This window comes from Pollicipes pollicipes, unplaced genomic scaffold, assembly GCF_011947565.3.
Source record: "Pollicipes pollicipes isolate AB1234 unplaced genomic scaffold, Ppol_2.1 Scaffold_7231;HRSCAF=8579_pilon_pilon_pilon, whole genome shotgun sequence".
Taxonomy (NCBI): Eukaryota; Metazoa; Arthropoda; class Thecostraca; order Pollicipedomorpha; family Pollicipedidae; genus Pollicipes; species Pollicipes pollicipes.
The window spans coordinates 9615980-9633880 of NW_023597034.1; the positions used below are offsets into that span (position 1 = coordinate 9615980).

Genomic DNA, 17901 nt, shown 5'->3' on the forward strand with positions numbered 1-17901 from the left:
AGGGCGTAGGATCCTCCATTCAAATGGCAAGTATTCAAGACCCAATGCAGAGAACCCTCGAATGATCCAGTGTATTAGAGCAAGCAAACATATAGGGCCCGGTCAAAAGCGTAGCGCCCTCCATTCAAATAGGAAATACGCAAGACGCAATGTAAAGGGCCCCCGAATGATCAAGTGTGTCCGAGCAGGTTAACAAATAGGGCTCCCAACAACAGCGCAAGGCCCTCCATTTGAATGGGGAGCACTGGGGATCCTAAATAAATGGCCCCAGAATGATGGAACGTGCTCGAATAGCGTATCAGAAGGAGCCCGACAAGAGTGCAGGACCCTTCAATCAAATAAGAATACCCAAAACCCAGTGCGGAGGGCCCCGAAAGATGGAGTATACCCGAGCAGATCATCAGGTGACCCAGACAGGAGAGTAGGACCCTAAATATAAACCCTAAGACCCAATATATGGGGCCCCGAACAAACCAGTGTGGCCGAAGCGGCGAACAGATGGGGTCCCCGACAAGTGCGTAAGTGCCTCCATTCAGATAGGAAGTACCCAAGACACAATGTGGAGGGCCCCGATGTTCGAGTGCGCCCGAATAGGTTAACAGATGGGGCTCCAGCAAGAACGTAGGGCCTTCCGTTAAGATATGAATTATCCACGACACGATGTAGAGGGCCCCGAATAGCCAAGTGCGCCAGAGCAGGTTAATAGATAGGGTCTCTTAAAAGAGCGGAGGGCACTCCATTAGAAAAGGAAGTACCCAAAACCAGACGTAGAGGTCCCCCACGATCGAATGGGCCCGGGCGTCGTATCAGATGGGGGCCCCGACAGGAGCTTAAGGCCCTTCATTCAGTTAAGGAGTACCTAAAATCCTGTGCGGAGGGCCCTGAAAGATGGAGTGTACCCAAACATGTTATCAGATGGCTCCGGTAGGGGCAGAAGGCCCTAAATTCGAACACCAAGAACCAATATGCAGGCCCACCAGCAATCCAGTGTGACCGAGGAGGCAAACAGAAGGGGCCCCCGACAAGTGCGTAGGGCCCATTCAAATAGCACGTGTCCAAGGCCCAACATAGGCCCCCCGCGAACGATCGAATGTGCCCGAGGGGGTTATCAGGTAGCCCCCTCCCCACAGAAGCGTAGGGACCCCCATTCAAAACAGAGGCACCAAAAAACCCAGTGTAGAGGGTCCCCGAACGACTCAGTGTGGCCAAGCAGGCCATCAGATCAGTGGCGGATCTAGCCTGGAGTTTTTTTTGGGGGGGGGGGCAACCGTTCGTCGCCGGCTGGCTGGTGTGGGATCCGAGGTCCAGTGCATGGTGCCTGTCGCGAGTACCTAGTGGGGACACCATTCAAAACCGAAAAAAACACCGAAATGCTTTTGAATCTTAAACAGAAGTTAAAACAAAACAGTTAAAACAGTTGAAGTTAAAACAGGTGTTAAGTAGACGAAACTTTTATAAAGTTCTGGGAATGTTTTTTTTTGGGGGGGGGCAAGACATACTCTCAGAGGTTTTGGGGGGCCATGGCCCCGTGCCCCTCCAGGGATCCGCCTATGCATCAGATGGACCCCCGACAAGAATGTAGGACCCTAAGCAAGTGACAGAGAATTGGAAATGCCTCAAACCAATGAAGAGGACCCATGGGCATACCGCAAGTGTGTTGGTAGGTTAACTGTTACCCATGGAAAGGGCCCCTGAGCAACTATTGATCAGAATATGGCTGGTTAAAAGTGGGTTGACGGATTTCGCGATTGTTTGATGCCTATCACGCATAGAGCCGACTTTTCGCACGGAATTCTGCTCGTGTGCACTTGCTTCCCTCTGAGGCTGGCATTCGCGTATGCTTGACACATACAACCATCTGAAAATTTTTGGAGGGTGTATAAGCCCGGTGCGTAGCTACGCTCCATGTTGGAGGGTGTATAAGCCCGGTGCGTAACCGTCCTCTGTTTTGGAGGGTGTATAAGCCCGGTGCGTAACCGCCCTCCGTTTTGGGGGGTGTATGCGCGCAGCCATATAAGAATGCGGTTGACATGAATAAAATAATATATATCAATGTAAAGTTGTGTTATATGTATGACTTCAAAAATCTTCCAAATATGTCATTTAACTGGAAAATGGGAGGAAAATGAAAACTGCGGATTCCCGTCCATTCACACAAGAACTTACTGAATTACATTTTTAGGATAACGCAAAGTAAATATGGTGTACACCTCGGGACATCATCCTGCCGCACATGATACAAAATAAACCACTTCACGTCACGCATTCTCAGGCGGTAATTGCAGGATTCAGAAATTGCTGCATTCCGTTGCTGTTCAAAGCGGAGCAATCCAAGGTATGTCTTCTAAGCACTGCGAATGGGTGATTCGAATGCATTTCGAGTACATATTCGTCACATCTAACATCGGTGTCTGTCAGTGTTCACAACTCACGCTGTGTTTGTGCATAGATTCCCAGTGCTTCCTGCCTTTCTCAAACGGCGGCAGAGGACCGTGGTTACGAAACCCACCACACCATCATCGTGCCCAGGCTGCTCCTTGCTATTACTGTCAGAGATTGGTACACTTCTAAAAGGTATGAAATGATAGCATGTGCCTTATTGCTGAAGTAAAATTGACTGACAATGCTTTTTGGAAAGAACAGTCCAACAAAAGTTCTGAAATCTGAATGATGGTCCAGACTTAATCTCAAAGGGATGTGTTTCACATTCCCTCCTTATGAAATGTTTCTTTCATATAAATAAGTTTCATATTAACTCATGGAAAACAGATTATGACTATGGTAGCCAAGGTGTAGGTTGAACCCTATCCTGCATTTCTGACACGAGCAACCATGCATAGCAGTGCTTGCTGTCTTAGCCCTTACTGCATCATTTAACCATGCTAGTCCAGGTAAACAGCATATTTCTGTGGCAAAAGCTCATTGTAATACAATGCTCTACACTATCTGTCTTTGCTTATGATATCATCTGACTTTTTGCATGGCAGCTACCATCAGCCGCAGGCCATCTCATCAGCCCAGCAAATTGAGAACACCTGGAGTGGCTTAAACCTAACCCTAAGGCATCAATCAGAGTAAATAGGACCTACTGCAGTCATTCAGATAATGTGTTTTGAATGTTCATAGGAATGAGCATCAAGTGGTAGAATCCTTCCAATAAGTTTTTCACAGTGTGAAATTACTTATCCAATCCAGTGTAAAATATTTACAGATAAGCTATAAATCAACATTTATTATGCAAGTCATCAATAAAATGAAGTTGTGATGTGAATAGATCCAAATAATTTTAAAGAAATTGTGAATTAAGGGAAAATTATTGCTAAAGAAATATTGATGTTCACACAGCTACCAATCAAGATTCCAAATTATTTTGCTTGACATCATTCATTTAGTGATGGCAATGAACAATGCAGGATGCTCAAAGCCAGTTTATTTAGTATGCAATGGCAGGTGGTATTTGAATTCATCACATTATTTTATTTTGCATATCTATGGGATCCAATGGCAAGTGACATTGCAGTTTTGTTAAGTTACTTTGCTTTGAAGGCATTGACACCAGACACATTTTTGTAAAAGAGATCATACCTGCAGTTCTTTGTCAGATGTCAGCAGACCAATGTACTATCATTGGGAAAATTGGTTTGTAATCATTCTGGGTCTTGATACTGATGACAATGCATCAGGTATCAACAGTTGGCTATGTACATTATTCTCTGGCTGATATTATAAACCTGCCAATCATGCACTGTCTCCAGGGACTATACCAAGGAAAATACAGTGTGCTCCCCAGAGAAAGCCTAACATCACTCTCTAGTAGCACTGGGCTTCACAAGATCTTTTGGTTTGCCATCCTGCAGCCACCAGCAGCACCATGACTGACCCTCTGGACGACCTGGACGACATCCTGAGCAGCCCGCAGAGCCGGCCACGCACCAGCTACCTGGCGCCGGCAGCGGCGCGACCCGTCACCTCAGGACCGCCGCGTGCGCGGCCCGATCTGACCGGCTGGGGCGAGGGTGCTCCGCCCGGCTCGCCGCCGCCGGCGCCTGGACCGCCGATCGGCCGCCGCCAGCGCGCCGACTTCGACAGTTCTGCAAAGAGGTACTGGAAAGGGGGCTAGAATGTAGCAGCGCACCGGAGGCCGAGACTGGGGTGTAGCAGCACACCGGAGGCCGAGGCTGGGGTGTAGCAGCGCGCCGGAGGCCGGGGCTGGGGTGTAGCAGCACACCGGAGGCCGGGGCTGGGATGTAGCAGCGCACCGGAGGCTGAGGCTGGGGTGTAGCAGCGCACCAGAAGCCGTGGCTGGGGTGTAGCAGCACACCGGAGGCCGGGGCTGGGGTGTAGCAGCGCACCGGAGGCTGAGGCTGGGGTGTAGCAGCGCACCGGAGGCCGGGGCTGGGGTGTAGCAGCGCACCGGAGGCTGAGGCTGGGGTGTAGCAGCGCACCGGTGGCCGAGGCTGGGGTGTAGCAGCGCACCGGAGGCCGGGGCTGATATGTAGCATCACACCGCAGACCGGTACTGGGGTGAAGCAACACACCGGGCTGTCATTGGAGTGCGGGGCGACATTTGCTCGGACTTCAAGGCCGGAAATACCGCATTGTATTCCATAAAATGTTTCAGTGCAGTAAGGCGGATCATGAATGAAATAGAAACGGACATTGGAAATGATACCAGTGGATGAAATGAATGAAAGAATGGGCGTAGTGGCGCAATAGAACCCAAGAGGTGGGGTGTGCCGCGTCTGAATATTGGCTGGTGTTATGTTAGGCTTAAACAAATGGGCCTTTTCTCCCTTTTTATAATCAAATGGGCCAAAGTTTTCCCGATTTCAGGTCAGGTTGAGTTTTCCTAAATTCCACAAATGCATTACTGTTTCAGGTTCAGTATATATCAGTGAAATCTTTGTCTCGCAAACGCGCATACAAAAGTCTAGAATATTCTAACTTAGGTATCTTGCTTTTTAGACATACCGTTTTAAGGAAGTTGGTCAAAACGACCTTTCCATTTTTTCTCGTTGAATATGGTATCTAATCCTGGACTGACTTCACCATTATAATTGTCGTCTAAAGATAAATATATAACAAAAAGGATGTATATGGTGAAATCCTCCCGCAAATTACATTTTTTACCACTTGGGTCTCACGATGACCCATTATTTGTCGCTGACAAATTATTCGTTCCTAAGTTTTTGTCCCGGGCAAAGGACAAACCTCTTTTATAATGCCCACCTTGCTCTCAGTCGTAGGGAGGCTGCTTTGTTAAGAAATGACGACTGTGCCCCCAAGAACTGACCAATCAGCTCCTTGTAACCTTAAGCTGTTCCGTATGCCACATGCCAACTGGGGCCTAAAGGTTCATTGACGCTGGGGGCTCAATATTTGTTGCAGAACTTTACAAAGGGTATGTTTGTGAACGGTATCTCAGCTCTTTCGTAACAGATACAAAAGGTGGTTGTATTCCCGGAAGTATTAGGTGTTTTTCTTATGCCCATTCTCATAGGGAAAGTGCATAGTTTGATGAACACTCCTGGCACTAGTTTTCCCTAAAATCCCAAAACTTGGCACGTTGTAACAGCTTCGTAGTTTCTAAATGACATGGAAACATGTTGGTGCTGAAAGCGATAGGCAGCGAGTGGTGTTTGCTAAAGTTGACGCTTTTCAAGCTCGCGTTTCACCGTAACGCTTTGGAAAACAACCTCGATGTGATACAATGTATTTCCCGTAATATACGTCATATTCTATTCTTGTAAAAAAACCTGTCATGGATAAAGAACCGGCGCAACGTCTGAGCGATGCAACTTTTTGAAGTGCCCAGCTAGTCAGAAATCGGTCAAAAATACGTGGAATGTAAAATGTGTTTATCAGCATTAGGTCACTCAGCATTCACCGTGGATCAGTCCGGTACCCTGCGGGGTAAAAATTTCATTCAACGCAACATTTATTGGTGAGAGTAGATAAAGATCACAGTAGAATGTCAAGGATGATCGCACACACGCACATCAAACCCCTGAGAGTAAGATCCTCTGAATTTACTGTGAGGCGGTCTTGAGCGTGCTCACCGGTACCTCGCACCTGTGAGTTTAAGCAACGTCCAACAAGTTCAAGACTGCTGTCAGGACTTCTGTGGTACCGGCACCTGGGCGCTCACAGCATTAATTTAGCTGGGGAGAGGATTACCTGGAGTACCGTCCGACGAGGCCGCGGCTTAGAGTGCCCGACCCTCCAATCTACAAACCTGAGGCTCGCTCGGAGGTGTGAGCGGGGCTACCCCCACCGGCCAGCACTCGTATCCGTGTCAGCCACTGGCAGAAAGCCTCGGCCGCGTGAAATCGGTCAGCGAAAGTGGGTCAGACTTCAGAACTGGGTATGCGTGAAGGCACGGCCATTTTCCGGAGGCCGCCTCACCGCAACAGCGTTTCACCACGATCAGCACTTTGTCTGCGCTCCAGAGCTGGCATTAACAATTTCGATAACAATTTTGTACGATACAGTAGTGCATGGTGTCGCGAAACGTCGTACCCTTGAAACGTGTTTGTGGCAAAACTATTTTTCGAGGACAAAATTACTACGGGATCGTTACATGCCTTGTTTCATGCTATGTATCCTTACATGCCTGGAGAGTTATGAAACGTCCCAAAAACTCATTGGGAAAGTTACTTAAAATAAAAGTGTGCTTTTTGGCAAAAGGCTCCATCCAAAAGGTTTTTGGGATGTGCGAAAGTAGTTTTGACCGTTGTGTTTAGGATTAATGGAACTAGTACAAATGCCAACGCCATGACCCGGGGTAAAAACAAGCGACCTAGGGTGAACTCTACAAGGCGAGGATAAATTTGCATGCAAAGGGATGAGATCGGCCCATTTGGTTTATTGTGTTTAGCTCCATTCATTCATTCATTCATTCATTCATTCGTTCATTTAGTTCTTGCGTTTTTTGCAGTTGCGTTTCCGAACTCACACATTGCGAACATATTGTTTTGATGCGGTTCTGTTGCTGTAGGATGTAAAATGTCGAGTTAAGTGGCCCAACACATGTCATCAAAGCCATTGGCGTCCGACGCCTTTCGTGCTGTCATTCTCATTCCCGACAGCACGTCCGCAAAGCAGTCACTGTACGCGGTTAATGACGTCACCTCTCCACGTCCGTGCGCAAGCTTGAACCCCGTTTGTCACACGGGTGATGCGCGACTGTATCACCTGCTGACTGCGCCACCCGCCGCACAGCGCCACGGCGGCGGTGCCGAAGTCGCCGCCGCGGGTGAGCTCGTGGGAGGACGACGACAACGCGGTGATACCCATGATCCCCGACCTGGAGGTGGTACAAGAGGAGGATCTGGCTCTGCAGGTGGCCGCCGCCCCCATGTGAGCACCCCGCCCCTGTACTCCTGGCACGCCTGCATGACTAAGGTAACCCACTGCGTGTGGTGGAAGGGCAGAGCAGGAAGCGATCCGTGCCATGCCAGCCGCTCCACAGAAGTCGTCGCTCGCGAATGATGTAACGCATATACGGGTGTATGCGTGAAGGCCGGGGCCGGGGGGGGGAGGGGGGGGGGGGGGCTATGTGTGTGCAGTTCCCACGGGCGGCTGTATTACGATTTGGCTTCATTCAATGACGATCACAGACCTTAAGTTTGATGATGTGGTTTTTGTTGGCCTACCGAAAGTTGGGCTGAGTATGAGCCAGGCCAGCACGTCCTCGTCTCCATGTTTGTCGATACTCGTGGAGTTTTGTGTCGTATCGGTCTCCATTTCGTGCCGTTCATCTCCAGCGTCGTGCGGCTGACGGTGTAATCGGTGCTCTTTGTTAGTGTAATCAGTGCTCTTTGTTAGTGTCGCCAGCGCCGCGGCCTCTTGTCACCGGCGCCCGATCACAGCGCGCTCTGGCGGCGGTGCCGACAGGTCACGGGTCAACCGGGTGGTCACCATGCAGGAGCTGAACGATGACCTGTTCAAGCACCCGACGTTCATGGCTTTGGAGGACATTGACCTGCAGCTGCTGACCAACAGGCTGTCCGAGCTGGCCGACGTACAGGAGGTGTGTGCCAGACACTTCGGGCGCGGGAGGCGCTGTGTCGGAGACAGGAGACTGGTTCGCGATAGGTGGGCCTGGGGAGTCGACACTCGTCAAGCCAGCAACGCATTTGTATTCGATGGTGAGTGGATATTTCGGACTACGTGGATTTCACCAAACTTGGTGTGCGGATGGAATTTCACACGCTAATGTAAAGAGACGGCACGAAAGAGCGAGGCATCTGTAACATCAGGTTAATCGGGTTGTAGTTCCCGGGTCCTTCATACAGAGCACAGGTCAGTAGGAGTAGTCGGGGGCTGTGGGACATCGTTAGCTAGAGACACCAAATTCATGGGATGTCTGTGCTTGAACTCAGTTTAACTGTTCTAAGCGTAACTTTACTGGTTCTCATTCAAGGCTAGTGATCTTGTTTGATCTTAAGAAGGTCATTTTGATCAGTCATACAAGACTCCTTTGGTGGTTGCATTTGGATAAGCCCCAGCAATGACGCTAAGTGGTATGCTCCTAAACCAACATGTTAACCTGGGCCCTTTCAGGTCAGTGACTGAATCTGGCCTACTAGGAACTGCGGTGAGGATGTGTAATGCGGTCCGTGTTTTTAATGAATTCAAAATGAGCACCGGAAACTGCCCCACTCAGCAAGCTCTTGAGTAAAAAAACGGGGTGGCTTTGACCTAGGTCTTACCTTCATACCTGACCCAGATCAATGCAATTTGTTAATTCAATCGTTGTGTTGCGTAAGAAACTATCTCAGAGATGGACGGCCTCGTCTAGCACTCCGTTGTTGCATCTGCTTCAGCGATTCCCTCACAAATTGCCGTCACTGAATCCATGGCCTGACTTTGACCTGCGATCAAAAGGAGCATCTGAATTTTTTTTTACATAAAAAGATCTGCTATTCAATTGTCTACAGCTATGCAAGACCTGACGAGGCAACGCCGCGCTGTTTGGGAATTATTCTGGAAAAGGTTACGAGGGGGGGGGCAAATTTACCTCCACACACACACACAACACACACACACACACACACACACGCACGCACGCACGCACGCACGCACGCACGCACGCACGCACGCACGCACCCACGCACCCACGCACGCACGCACGCACGCACGCACGCACGCACGCACGCACGCACGCACACACACACAGATATATACATATATATATATATATATATATATATATATATATATATATATATATATATATATATAATTCCTTTTCAACCGTATTTTAGGTGGGCCGATCCTGACTGTAGTGCAATGCCAGGCCAACCCGCGGTAGGGCAGGAGCAAGCTCCAGAAACCCCGCCAAATTTCAAAAATCAGTTTAATATTCTGGTCCCCATGTAGGGGACGCATCAGATATTAAGCTGATAAGAACAGAGTTTTTTATTCATCATAGTACATGTTTAATAACAAGGAATATTGGAGAAAGAAAAACGCATGCGCTCCAGACCCTGAAGCGCATTTACACGCGACACGATGTTTAACAGACTCACAATATATGCTCAACCCCACGGCATGGCACAGCGTGCCGCCAGTGGGGTGGGACGCTGGCTCACCTCCCTCCCCATGGTGGGCAGGGGTGGGGCAGGCCGTCGGCGGGGGCCGCATCCGGCCCCGTTCAACTGCATTGATGCAGCCACACAAGAACACACCGCGCGGTGATACCGCCCAGGCACACGGCGAACGCCCCGCGCCGACAAGGATTACAGGATCGCAGCAGCAAAGGGACGGTATGCCGTCGGCGACCCCACCGCGGCCAGGCGAGCCGGCCGCGGACAGGTCGCCAAACCTGCGCCGCCCCGAAACGCAGCGCCAGCCGGGGGCCGCTGATCATGGTACAGCAGCGGCCCAAGCAAAACTGCCGCCAGACGGGACGGCCGTGGTCACACACGGCACAGGGACATGGGCAGGGGAGGGGAAACCCACAGCCGGCCGGCCAGCCAAGGGGAGGGGCGGGGGGCTACAAAACACTGGGGGACGGGGAGGGGCGGCAGGCCGGCCGGCGGCCCATTGGTAGCTGCGGCGGCCCGGCGGCTCAGCAGCCGGCAGGCGGGGGGCAACCCGTGACGCCCCGAGACGGAGAGCGACGCCGCTGAGGAGGACGCCGCGATGGTGGAGGCGGTGAAGGCGGGCACCCTGACGTCACAGCGGCCACGTGCGGTGGCCACTGATCACTGGTATTGGCGGACCCCGGTGACGTGCTCCACGTACATGTCCCGGGACCACCGCAGGGTGTCGCTCACCATGAGCTTACGCATCAGTCGGGCGTACACCCGGCTGACACGCAGGTGGCGCAGCGTCTCCTCGTTGCCGCGGTACCAGGTGCCGAGCGAGCCAATCACCAGGGCATGCACGGAGGCATCCCTGCCCTGGCGTCGGAGCTCGGCCACCAGGCCCGCGTACTTGGCCACCTTCTTGTCGCCGGCGGCTCGCAGGGCAGCCAGCCGGTTCTCAAACGAGACTGTGACGTCCACAAGAGATACGTGGGCGCCACGGGTGACCACCAGGCCAGGCCGAAGGGCCGACTCGGTTCCGGGCACACGGCGGTTCACCCGCACGTCGGTGCCGGCAAACCGAGGCACGGCCCTCTCCTGGCGCGCCAGGATGGCGTTGTGACGCCGCTGCAGCGCCGCGCTGTGGGGCCGGCAGTGGTTCAGCACGTGCGGCAGAGTCTCCTTGGCATAGCCACAGCGTCGACAGCGCCGATCACCGGCGCCGCGACGGTACCCGTTGAGGGGCACGAGACCGAGCCGAGCACGGTGCACAAACCGCCACTCGGCAAACCGGGTGAAGCTCCCGTTATAAACATAATGGGAGCTCACCGGCTGAGACGCCACACGCTCCATCACCCGTCCCTGATGGGGCTTGGCGACCAGGTCGCTCAAAGCCCGCATCCGCAGAGCGTTGCGGAGCGCCTTGCTTTCGCCGCGCGCCTCCACCGGGGTGGGGCCGACGCGCAGCTCCGGGACGGGATGGGCGGCGTGCCACGCCACGGGCACAGACGAGGCGAGGGCCCGGGTGGCGACACGCGCGCGGCTGAACCGCGACGAGACATCACCGCCGTCGCGCATGCGCTCGCCATTCAAGTAGGCGGCCATGTCGGCCGGCGTCGGCGGCCGGCCGACCCTGCGGCTGACGACGCGGGTGAGCTCGGCGGCGGCCAGCTCGGCGACCAGCGGGTCACGCGAGCGCAGCAGCTGCACGCTGGCGGCCAGGAGAAGTACATCGGCCTCGCTGCCCAACTCCGTCAGGCCGACGCCGCCCGTGGACGACGGCGCGTACAGGTAGCCGATGGTGGCACTCAACGGCACGCCCAGCACACCCTTGACGCGCCACCGCAGCGCCTTGTCAAAGGCACGCAGGGGCGTCTTGGGCAGCACGCCCAGGCGCAGGCAGTGCGTCAGCCGCGGCACGATGAACGTGCGCACGGCGTCAAGCTTCTGCCAGGGCGCCAGGGCGCTGTCCAGAAGGCGGAACGCATCGCGTCGGGTGGCAGTGAGCACGTCCAGGGGCGGTTCCGAGAGCCGGGTGTGGCCCACCAGACGGCCCAGGTATCGGTACGAGCACGCGCGTTCCACCACCGGCAAAGGCGCGCCGTTGAGTGGCACGGCGGGCGGAGCGGCTCCCACCGACAGCAGGCCTGACTTGCGCAGGTCGAGCTCCAGAGAGCATCACCCGCACACGGCCTCAAGCACCCGAAGGGCCGGAGCGACGGCAGCAGCTGACGGCAGAATCAACGCCAGATCGTCAGCGTAGGCCAGGCAGCGCACGTCCGACTGGCGGAGCGTGCGCAGCACCGGCTCCATAGCAATGTATCAGGACGTATCAGATATTAAGCTGATAAGAACAGAATATTCATTCATCGATGTGCACTTTGACCTTCCATTAAAACGCAGTAAATAGCACGGATGGCACAGCGGGCTGGTGGGGTGAAAACGTAGCCACACCGCTTCAACAGGCCATCCACAAATTGTCCGCCAATAGCGTCTTTTCTTTTGGACTGTTGAAGATCGTGAGTCAGAACTTTGACGAACACAGCCATCTCTTCTATGCACCATAGCACACAGCCCGCGGCATCATATTTGCCATAACAGCCTGGCATCGCTGCATCGTTCGAGTTCCGCCACGGGAGATATCCGGGCACCCGTCCGCCGTCAGCGCGCCGGCGCCGGCCCCTCAGCGAAACGGGCACCCTGGCGCCCAGTGGCCGCGCCGGCCGCACACGAAGTAGCGGCCGTAGCCGCCGTAGTAGGCGCCGGTGCCATCCACGGAGGCGTCCGAGTTGCCCGAGTCGCTCGAGCGCAGGTCGTGCGCCCACGTGGTGAAGCTAAAATCACTGTCGTTCTCGCTGCCCGCGCTGGCCGACTGCGAACTGGCGCCATCCTCTGTGTCCAGGTCGCTGGCAGCGCCGCGACGGCCTTCGTCGCCCGAGTTCGAGCCCCGCACTGTACCGCTGTCGGCCGAGGCGCCGCCCTCCCGCTCGTCCGAGTCCCGACCGACGCCGCCGGACTCAGAGTCACTGCGGCTGCGCGACTCCGCCGAGTCGGAGCTGAGGTCGTGCGTCGTCGCGTCCGAGTTCGAGCAATCTCCACCGCCGGCGGCTGACCCGGAGTCACGCCGCGAGCGCGAGTCTGCCGAGTCCGAGTTGCGGTCGTAGTCGGAGTTGGCCTCAGTCCGGCTGGCGGCGGCGGAGCGCTCGCTGGCCGTCTCCCAGTCATGCTCCGAGTGCCGCGAGCCGTCAGGACTGGCCGGTCCGCCAGCAGGCCAGGCCACTGCCTGTGCTGCAGGTAATAGGCTGTGTCGTCGATGACGATGGGGTGGGAGGGATTGGCGCCGGCCGCCAGCGCCGCCGTCAGCGCCGCCGTCAGCGCCGCCCGCCAGCGTTTCGTTGTTGATATTAGCCGGCTGGCGACCGGCCTGCGCGGACCGGGCCCGGCCGCGCGCCGCCGCCGCTGCCCCTCTGCCAGCCCGGCCGGCGGCGGCGGCAGTGGCGCGCGTCCGGAGCGGCGTGGCGCCGCGGAAACCACCGCGATTGGCCTGCTGCTGCTGCTGCTGTTGTCGCCGCCGCCACTGCTGCTGTTGCTGTTGCCGGTGCCGATGTTGCTGCTGCAGCTGCTGGCGCTGCTGCTGGTGCTGCTGGCAACGTCTGGCGGCGTGACCTCCGCGCGCTGCTGGCGCCGGCCGTGCCGCCGCCGCCGCGCTCGCCTCGCGCTCGTGGCGCACGGTGGCGCGGTGCTCGGCCGCCTGGCCGCCTAGGCGCGCCACCATGCCGTCGATGAAGTTGTCCAGCACGAGACTGCGCGTACGTGACGTCACTGGCTCGCGGCAGATGGGGCAGCTGGGGCGATGCTTGGTCCAGTCGTTGATGCACGACGCGCAAAACGTGTGCGTGCAGTTCAGCGTGAGCGCGTTGAAGAAGAGCTCGAAACAGACGCTGCAGGTGAGCTCGGCGTCCATGAGCTGGTCGAAGCCGTCCAGCACCGACTGGCGGGCGGCCAGCTGCTGGCCGCATGCCGCCTCCTTCTCGCGCTCCATCGCGGCTAGCTGGGTCTCGAGCAGCTCACGCTTGGCGTCGAGCGCGCCCAGCTGGGTCTCGATGGCGGCGCAGCGGGCCTCCATGTCGGCTGCCGTCTGCTGACGCTCCTTGTTAGTGGCCAAAAGCTCCTCTTTGAGCTGGTGTTCGATGGTGTCGCGCCGCCGACCGCAGTGCGAAGCGTCAAGGGTCGACCGGTGTTTACCGGGGGCGCCGCCGGCTCGACGGACCGGAACGGTGGCGTGAGGCGCCGCCGCCAGAGGACGAGTGAAGACGCGGGGTCGGTGGAGGTCAACATGCGGCTGCTGCTACGCGCTGGCGCAAGCTTGGCAGGGCGTCTGCTGGGTCACGGGAAATTAACAGGAAAGGTCACAGGAGAGTACATGGAGCTAGTGAACGAGCCGAGGTGGCGCCACCGTCGCGTCCGCGTGGTGGGGCTGATGCCGGGGTTTCACGGCTCATGTGGCCCATGATGTACACACCCACCCAGCTGTTTTCGTCGCAGTCACATGCACGGCTTTTTGGAGTCAGAGTTACGTCCCTGGGTGGCACCTCTCACCGAAGGCTACTAGTGGAGTCGTTGAGGCCCCTGGGACGTAACGAATGGTTCAGAGATCTGGGCTGTCCTGGCCTGTGGCCAGCCAGCCCTCCAGCCATCCCGCAGTGTTGGTGCGAGCGGGTAGGCAGGCGGACACGATGGCGACGGCAACACTGACCGGGCCGGGGGAACTATGAGAAGTTCCACTTGTTAAGGGGAGCCATCTGTTGTTCTCGGGAATTGACCGGTGAAACTGTATCTACACACCAAGTCCCATAGACGTCCGAGGAATGTGAGGCTGAGTGTATTGCAGGGGTGAGAGTTTCTGGGGGGGGGGGGGATGGGCATGTGAACAGACTATGTCGGAGACTGCTGTAGTTTACGGGGAACGTGTCTGGCAGTCTGGACGCATTATCGTGTCCGTTTCGGAGGCTGGACCACCGAGCAGGTCGCGGATGAAGGCTCGCGGCCGTGGGACGACGGAACGGGCAAAGTGGAGGAGAAGACGCAGCGGCATCGCCCCATCTCACGGCCGCCTCCATCTCGCGGCTGCAGGTAGACAAGCCGTGGGTCTGGGACGTGCTCTTCACGGAGGTGCTGTCGGAGGTGCAGGACGAGGCGAGCGACGAGGAGGCGGCTGTGGAGCTTCTCACGCCCAAGGCAAGCCGTCGTCCGTGCCGCCGCGCGCCGCCGCGTCGCTGCGGCGGCGCGACTGCATGGCGCGAGCTGCCAGTGCAGTAGGCGCCGTGTAGCGCGGGACCACGTGTCGCACACTAGGAAGACCGGATGCACTATCTAGTGTCGACTGTCAGGTGCCGTAGCTGGCACTGCCGTGCAGCTCGTGATGCGTGCGTTTGTAGACTGCTGCTGCTGGTCCACATGTGGTTGTCGTCGTAGCCACTCCGAACTCGTAATGTGGAGACACGCTTCTTGACTGCGCACCTCTGTCACTTACTGCATTTGTTTCTGACTGTCCTGTGAGCGGTCTAGTCGAGCGTTGGCGAGTTCAGGGCCCTAGCAACTGAAGCGGATGGCTGCTCTAATTGTCGATGCGCCCGTTTTCAGTCGAGTGCGTCGCTGGCGGGCCGGCGGGCGCCTTCTGGCCGCCTCAAGTCCGCCTCGGCCAAGGCGCAGATGCCCTACAAAATGATGTAGGGTGTGGCTGAGGAGCTGGAGCGCGGCGCCGCTCCCAGCACCGGCGGCCGTCGGCCACGGCTGTAGGGTGTTGGCTGGGGAGCTGGAGCGCGGCGCCGCTCCCAGCACCGGCGGCCGTCGGCCACGGCTATAGGGGTGTGGCTGAGGAGCTGGAGCGCGGTGCCGCTCCCAGCACCGGCGGCCGTCGGCCACGGCTGTAGGGTGTGGCTGGGGAGCTGGAGCGCGGTGCCGCTCCCAGCACCGGCGGCCGTCGGCCACGGCTGTAGGGTGTGGCTGGGGGGCTGGAGCGCGGCGCCGCTCCCGGTGCGGCCGGGGAGCTGGAGCGCGGCGCCGCTCCCGTCGCCGGCGGCCATCGGCCACGGCTGTAGGGTGTGGCTGGGGAGCTGGAGCGCGGCGCCGCTCCCAGCGCCGGCGGCCGTCGGCAACGGCTATTTCCTTCCCACTCGTCGCTAGGCTTGAGTCAACACCGTTTTCATGCGGCATTGCACCACGTGGCTTTCCCGTTCATTGTGCAGTTATGTAGGGCTTGTTTGCAAGCTGTGGGGATCCGTTTTAAATGACGGAAACGGCTAAATGCCATTTTTAGGTTCGTTTGCCGTCAGTGTTTGAGAACTTTGTAACACGATCGTGTTGCCCGGCCGCATCTTCAGCGGGGTTACCAGTAAGGTGTCAACAGACTGTTTACGTTCTCGCCGAAATAGTTCTGCGGACTTAGAGACATTACCCATTTGAAGTAGATGGCCATGCTCTTGTTAGTTCGACTCACCTTGGTGTTATCTATGTTGCATTTCGTCAATTTATCGTCGGCTTGCATGCCTTATGTGTGATGAAATATCTAGTCAGGCTTTGCAGGTCTACTTCCGTAGCTGCAGGTGACATTACATCCCCATTTTACATGGGAGTATGTAAGTTTGTTTATATATGTGAAGTTTTCTTTTTATGTCTGCTACGTTATTACGGATGTGCCAGACACTAGATGCTACGTTATTATGGATGTGCCAGACACTAGCATTTGCAGCAATCGAAGTGTCTGCTGTTTCATGTGGTGCATACAAGCCGTTAGCTATCGTGTAATTGCCTTGGAATGATTTTGTATGCGCTCCTACAAGGTAATCAAATGTTTTTTTTTTGTTGTCGCAGTGAGTGTTTGGTTATAATATCGCCTGTTTGTGGTCGCTTCGGGCCACGAATTTCGTTTTGCCGGCACCAGCCTACCTCAGCCGACGTTCTCTCGGGAAGCGGAATCTCCGTCAACGTTTTCCTGCCGATGCGTTTTCTGTCGAAGCCACCGTGACGAACTCCTGCAGCGGCACGTGGCCAGCTGTGTCGACAGGCCGTACCACTCACCGGCCAGCTCTCGCTCTCGCCAGGGGACCCGTCACGCAGGCCTGGTCGTCGCCGAGCTTCCGGTCCGCCGACGCCTCCCGCTTACGAGGCGGGCCCGGGCCGGCGGCGGGGGCTTCGGCGGGCCCCGCCAGCCGCTTGGGATCGGGCCGGCGGCGGCGGCGGCGGTCCCCGCCAGCCGCTGGGGTCCGTGCCGGCGGCGGGCGCGGCGGGCCCCCCACCGCTGTGGTCCGGGCCGGCGCGGGCGGCGGCGGGCCCCGCCACCCGCTGGGGCCCGGGCCGGCGGTGGGCTGCGCGGATCCCCGCCACCGCTGGGGCCCGGGCCGGCGGTTGGGCGGCGGCGGGCCCCGCCAGACGCTGGGACCGGCCGGCGTGGGCTGCTAGCCGCGGGGCGAAGACCACGCACCATCGGCAACGCACGCGGGTGCGTGGCCTCCTCCGCGATGTGCCGCACAATGCAGGCGGGACGCTTTACGGGCGCTCATCTTAGCGCCAGCACGAACCGACTCTAGTCAAACGGCCGTGGTGCGACAGGATGCGCCGGTGTGCAGAGGACGCTGAGGCTGCGGCTGCCAGCGTTGATTGGCGCTGTAATTTGGAAACAGCTGATCCCAAGTACGTAGCTACCGCCGAAACAATTATATTTGTCCGCCCTGTTAAATGCTCCGCGGTGGGCATCGGGCTGGTGACGTCATTGACACTGATTCCGTCCATGCAATGGTGTGATTAATACAATGTTGCACAAGATCACTGTGTCTTGGTCTTAGCACGGGGATAAAGTGTTTGCAAAGGGCTAGCTGTGCGCGCCTCCGAGATGGGCCGAAGGAGACCATGGCAGTTGAACGATAAACAGACGAGATAGGGCTCTCCAGACGAATTGCTGCGGCGTCGCCTCCTGTAGATTAGGTGAATTCCGGCCCGATTTGAGGTCACAGCGGGATACATGAAGTGGAGACCACTCAGCTGCTGCGTAGTACTCTCTACGTGATGCACAATCAACCTGCGCACCAGCAAATATTGCCTTATTATCCCACGCCAGCCCTCCTCCCTCCTTTTCCCGTTCCCTGTATTGTATTGCGTTGCACATAAAGGGGTCGATCCACAATAGTAAGGCTTTTCTCTGACCCTCGCTAGTTTACATGGTCGCAGCACAAGTGTCAACAAAACCACTAAGACACCCTCCCAGCCATTCCACTCACACACTACACACAACTCGCCTTCTGGGCGGATGGACAAGTTCGTCGAGTTGTGTCGGGAATCTTAGTGTTGAACTAATGCGTTGAGGCGTTGG

At 56.6% G+C, this 17901-nt stretch overlaps 1 protein-coding gene and 1 non-coding gene across 2 annotated transcripts; one reads left to right on the top strand and one right to left on the bottom strand.

Moving 5' to 3' along the window:
• Positions 1-4025: 4025 nt before the first annotated feature.
• Positions 4026-15295, top strand: LOC119110640 (intraflagellar transport protein 43 homolog). Its single transcript, XM_037234541.1, has 5 exons — positions 4026-4101; positions 7222-7359; positions 7897-8032; positions 14667-14771; positions 15177-15295. Exons 2-5 carry the CDS (start codon positions 7295-7297, stop codon positions 15264-15266), a joined length of 396 nt encoding a protein of 131 aa, XP_037090436.1. The 5' UTR covers positions 4026-4101; positions 7222-7294; the 3' UTR covers positions 15267-15295.
• On the bottom strand, positions 9265-9460 carry LOC119110758 (U2 spliceosomal RNA). Its single transcript, XR_005095558.1, has one exon. It is a non-coding gene; the product is annotated as a U2 spliceosomal RNA (small nuclear RNA).
• Positions 15296-17901: the final 2606 nt, after the last annotated feature.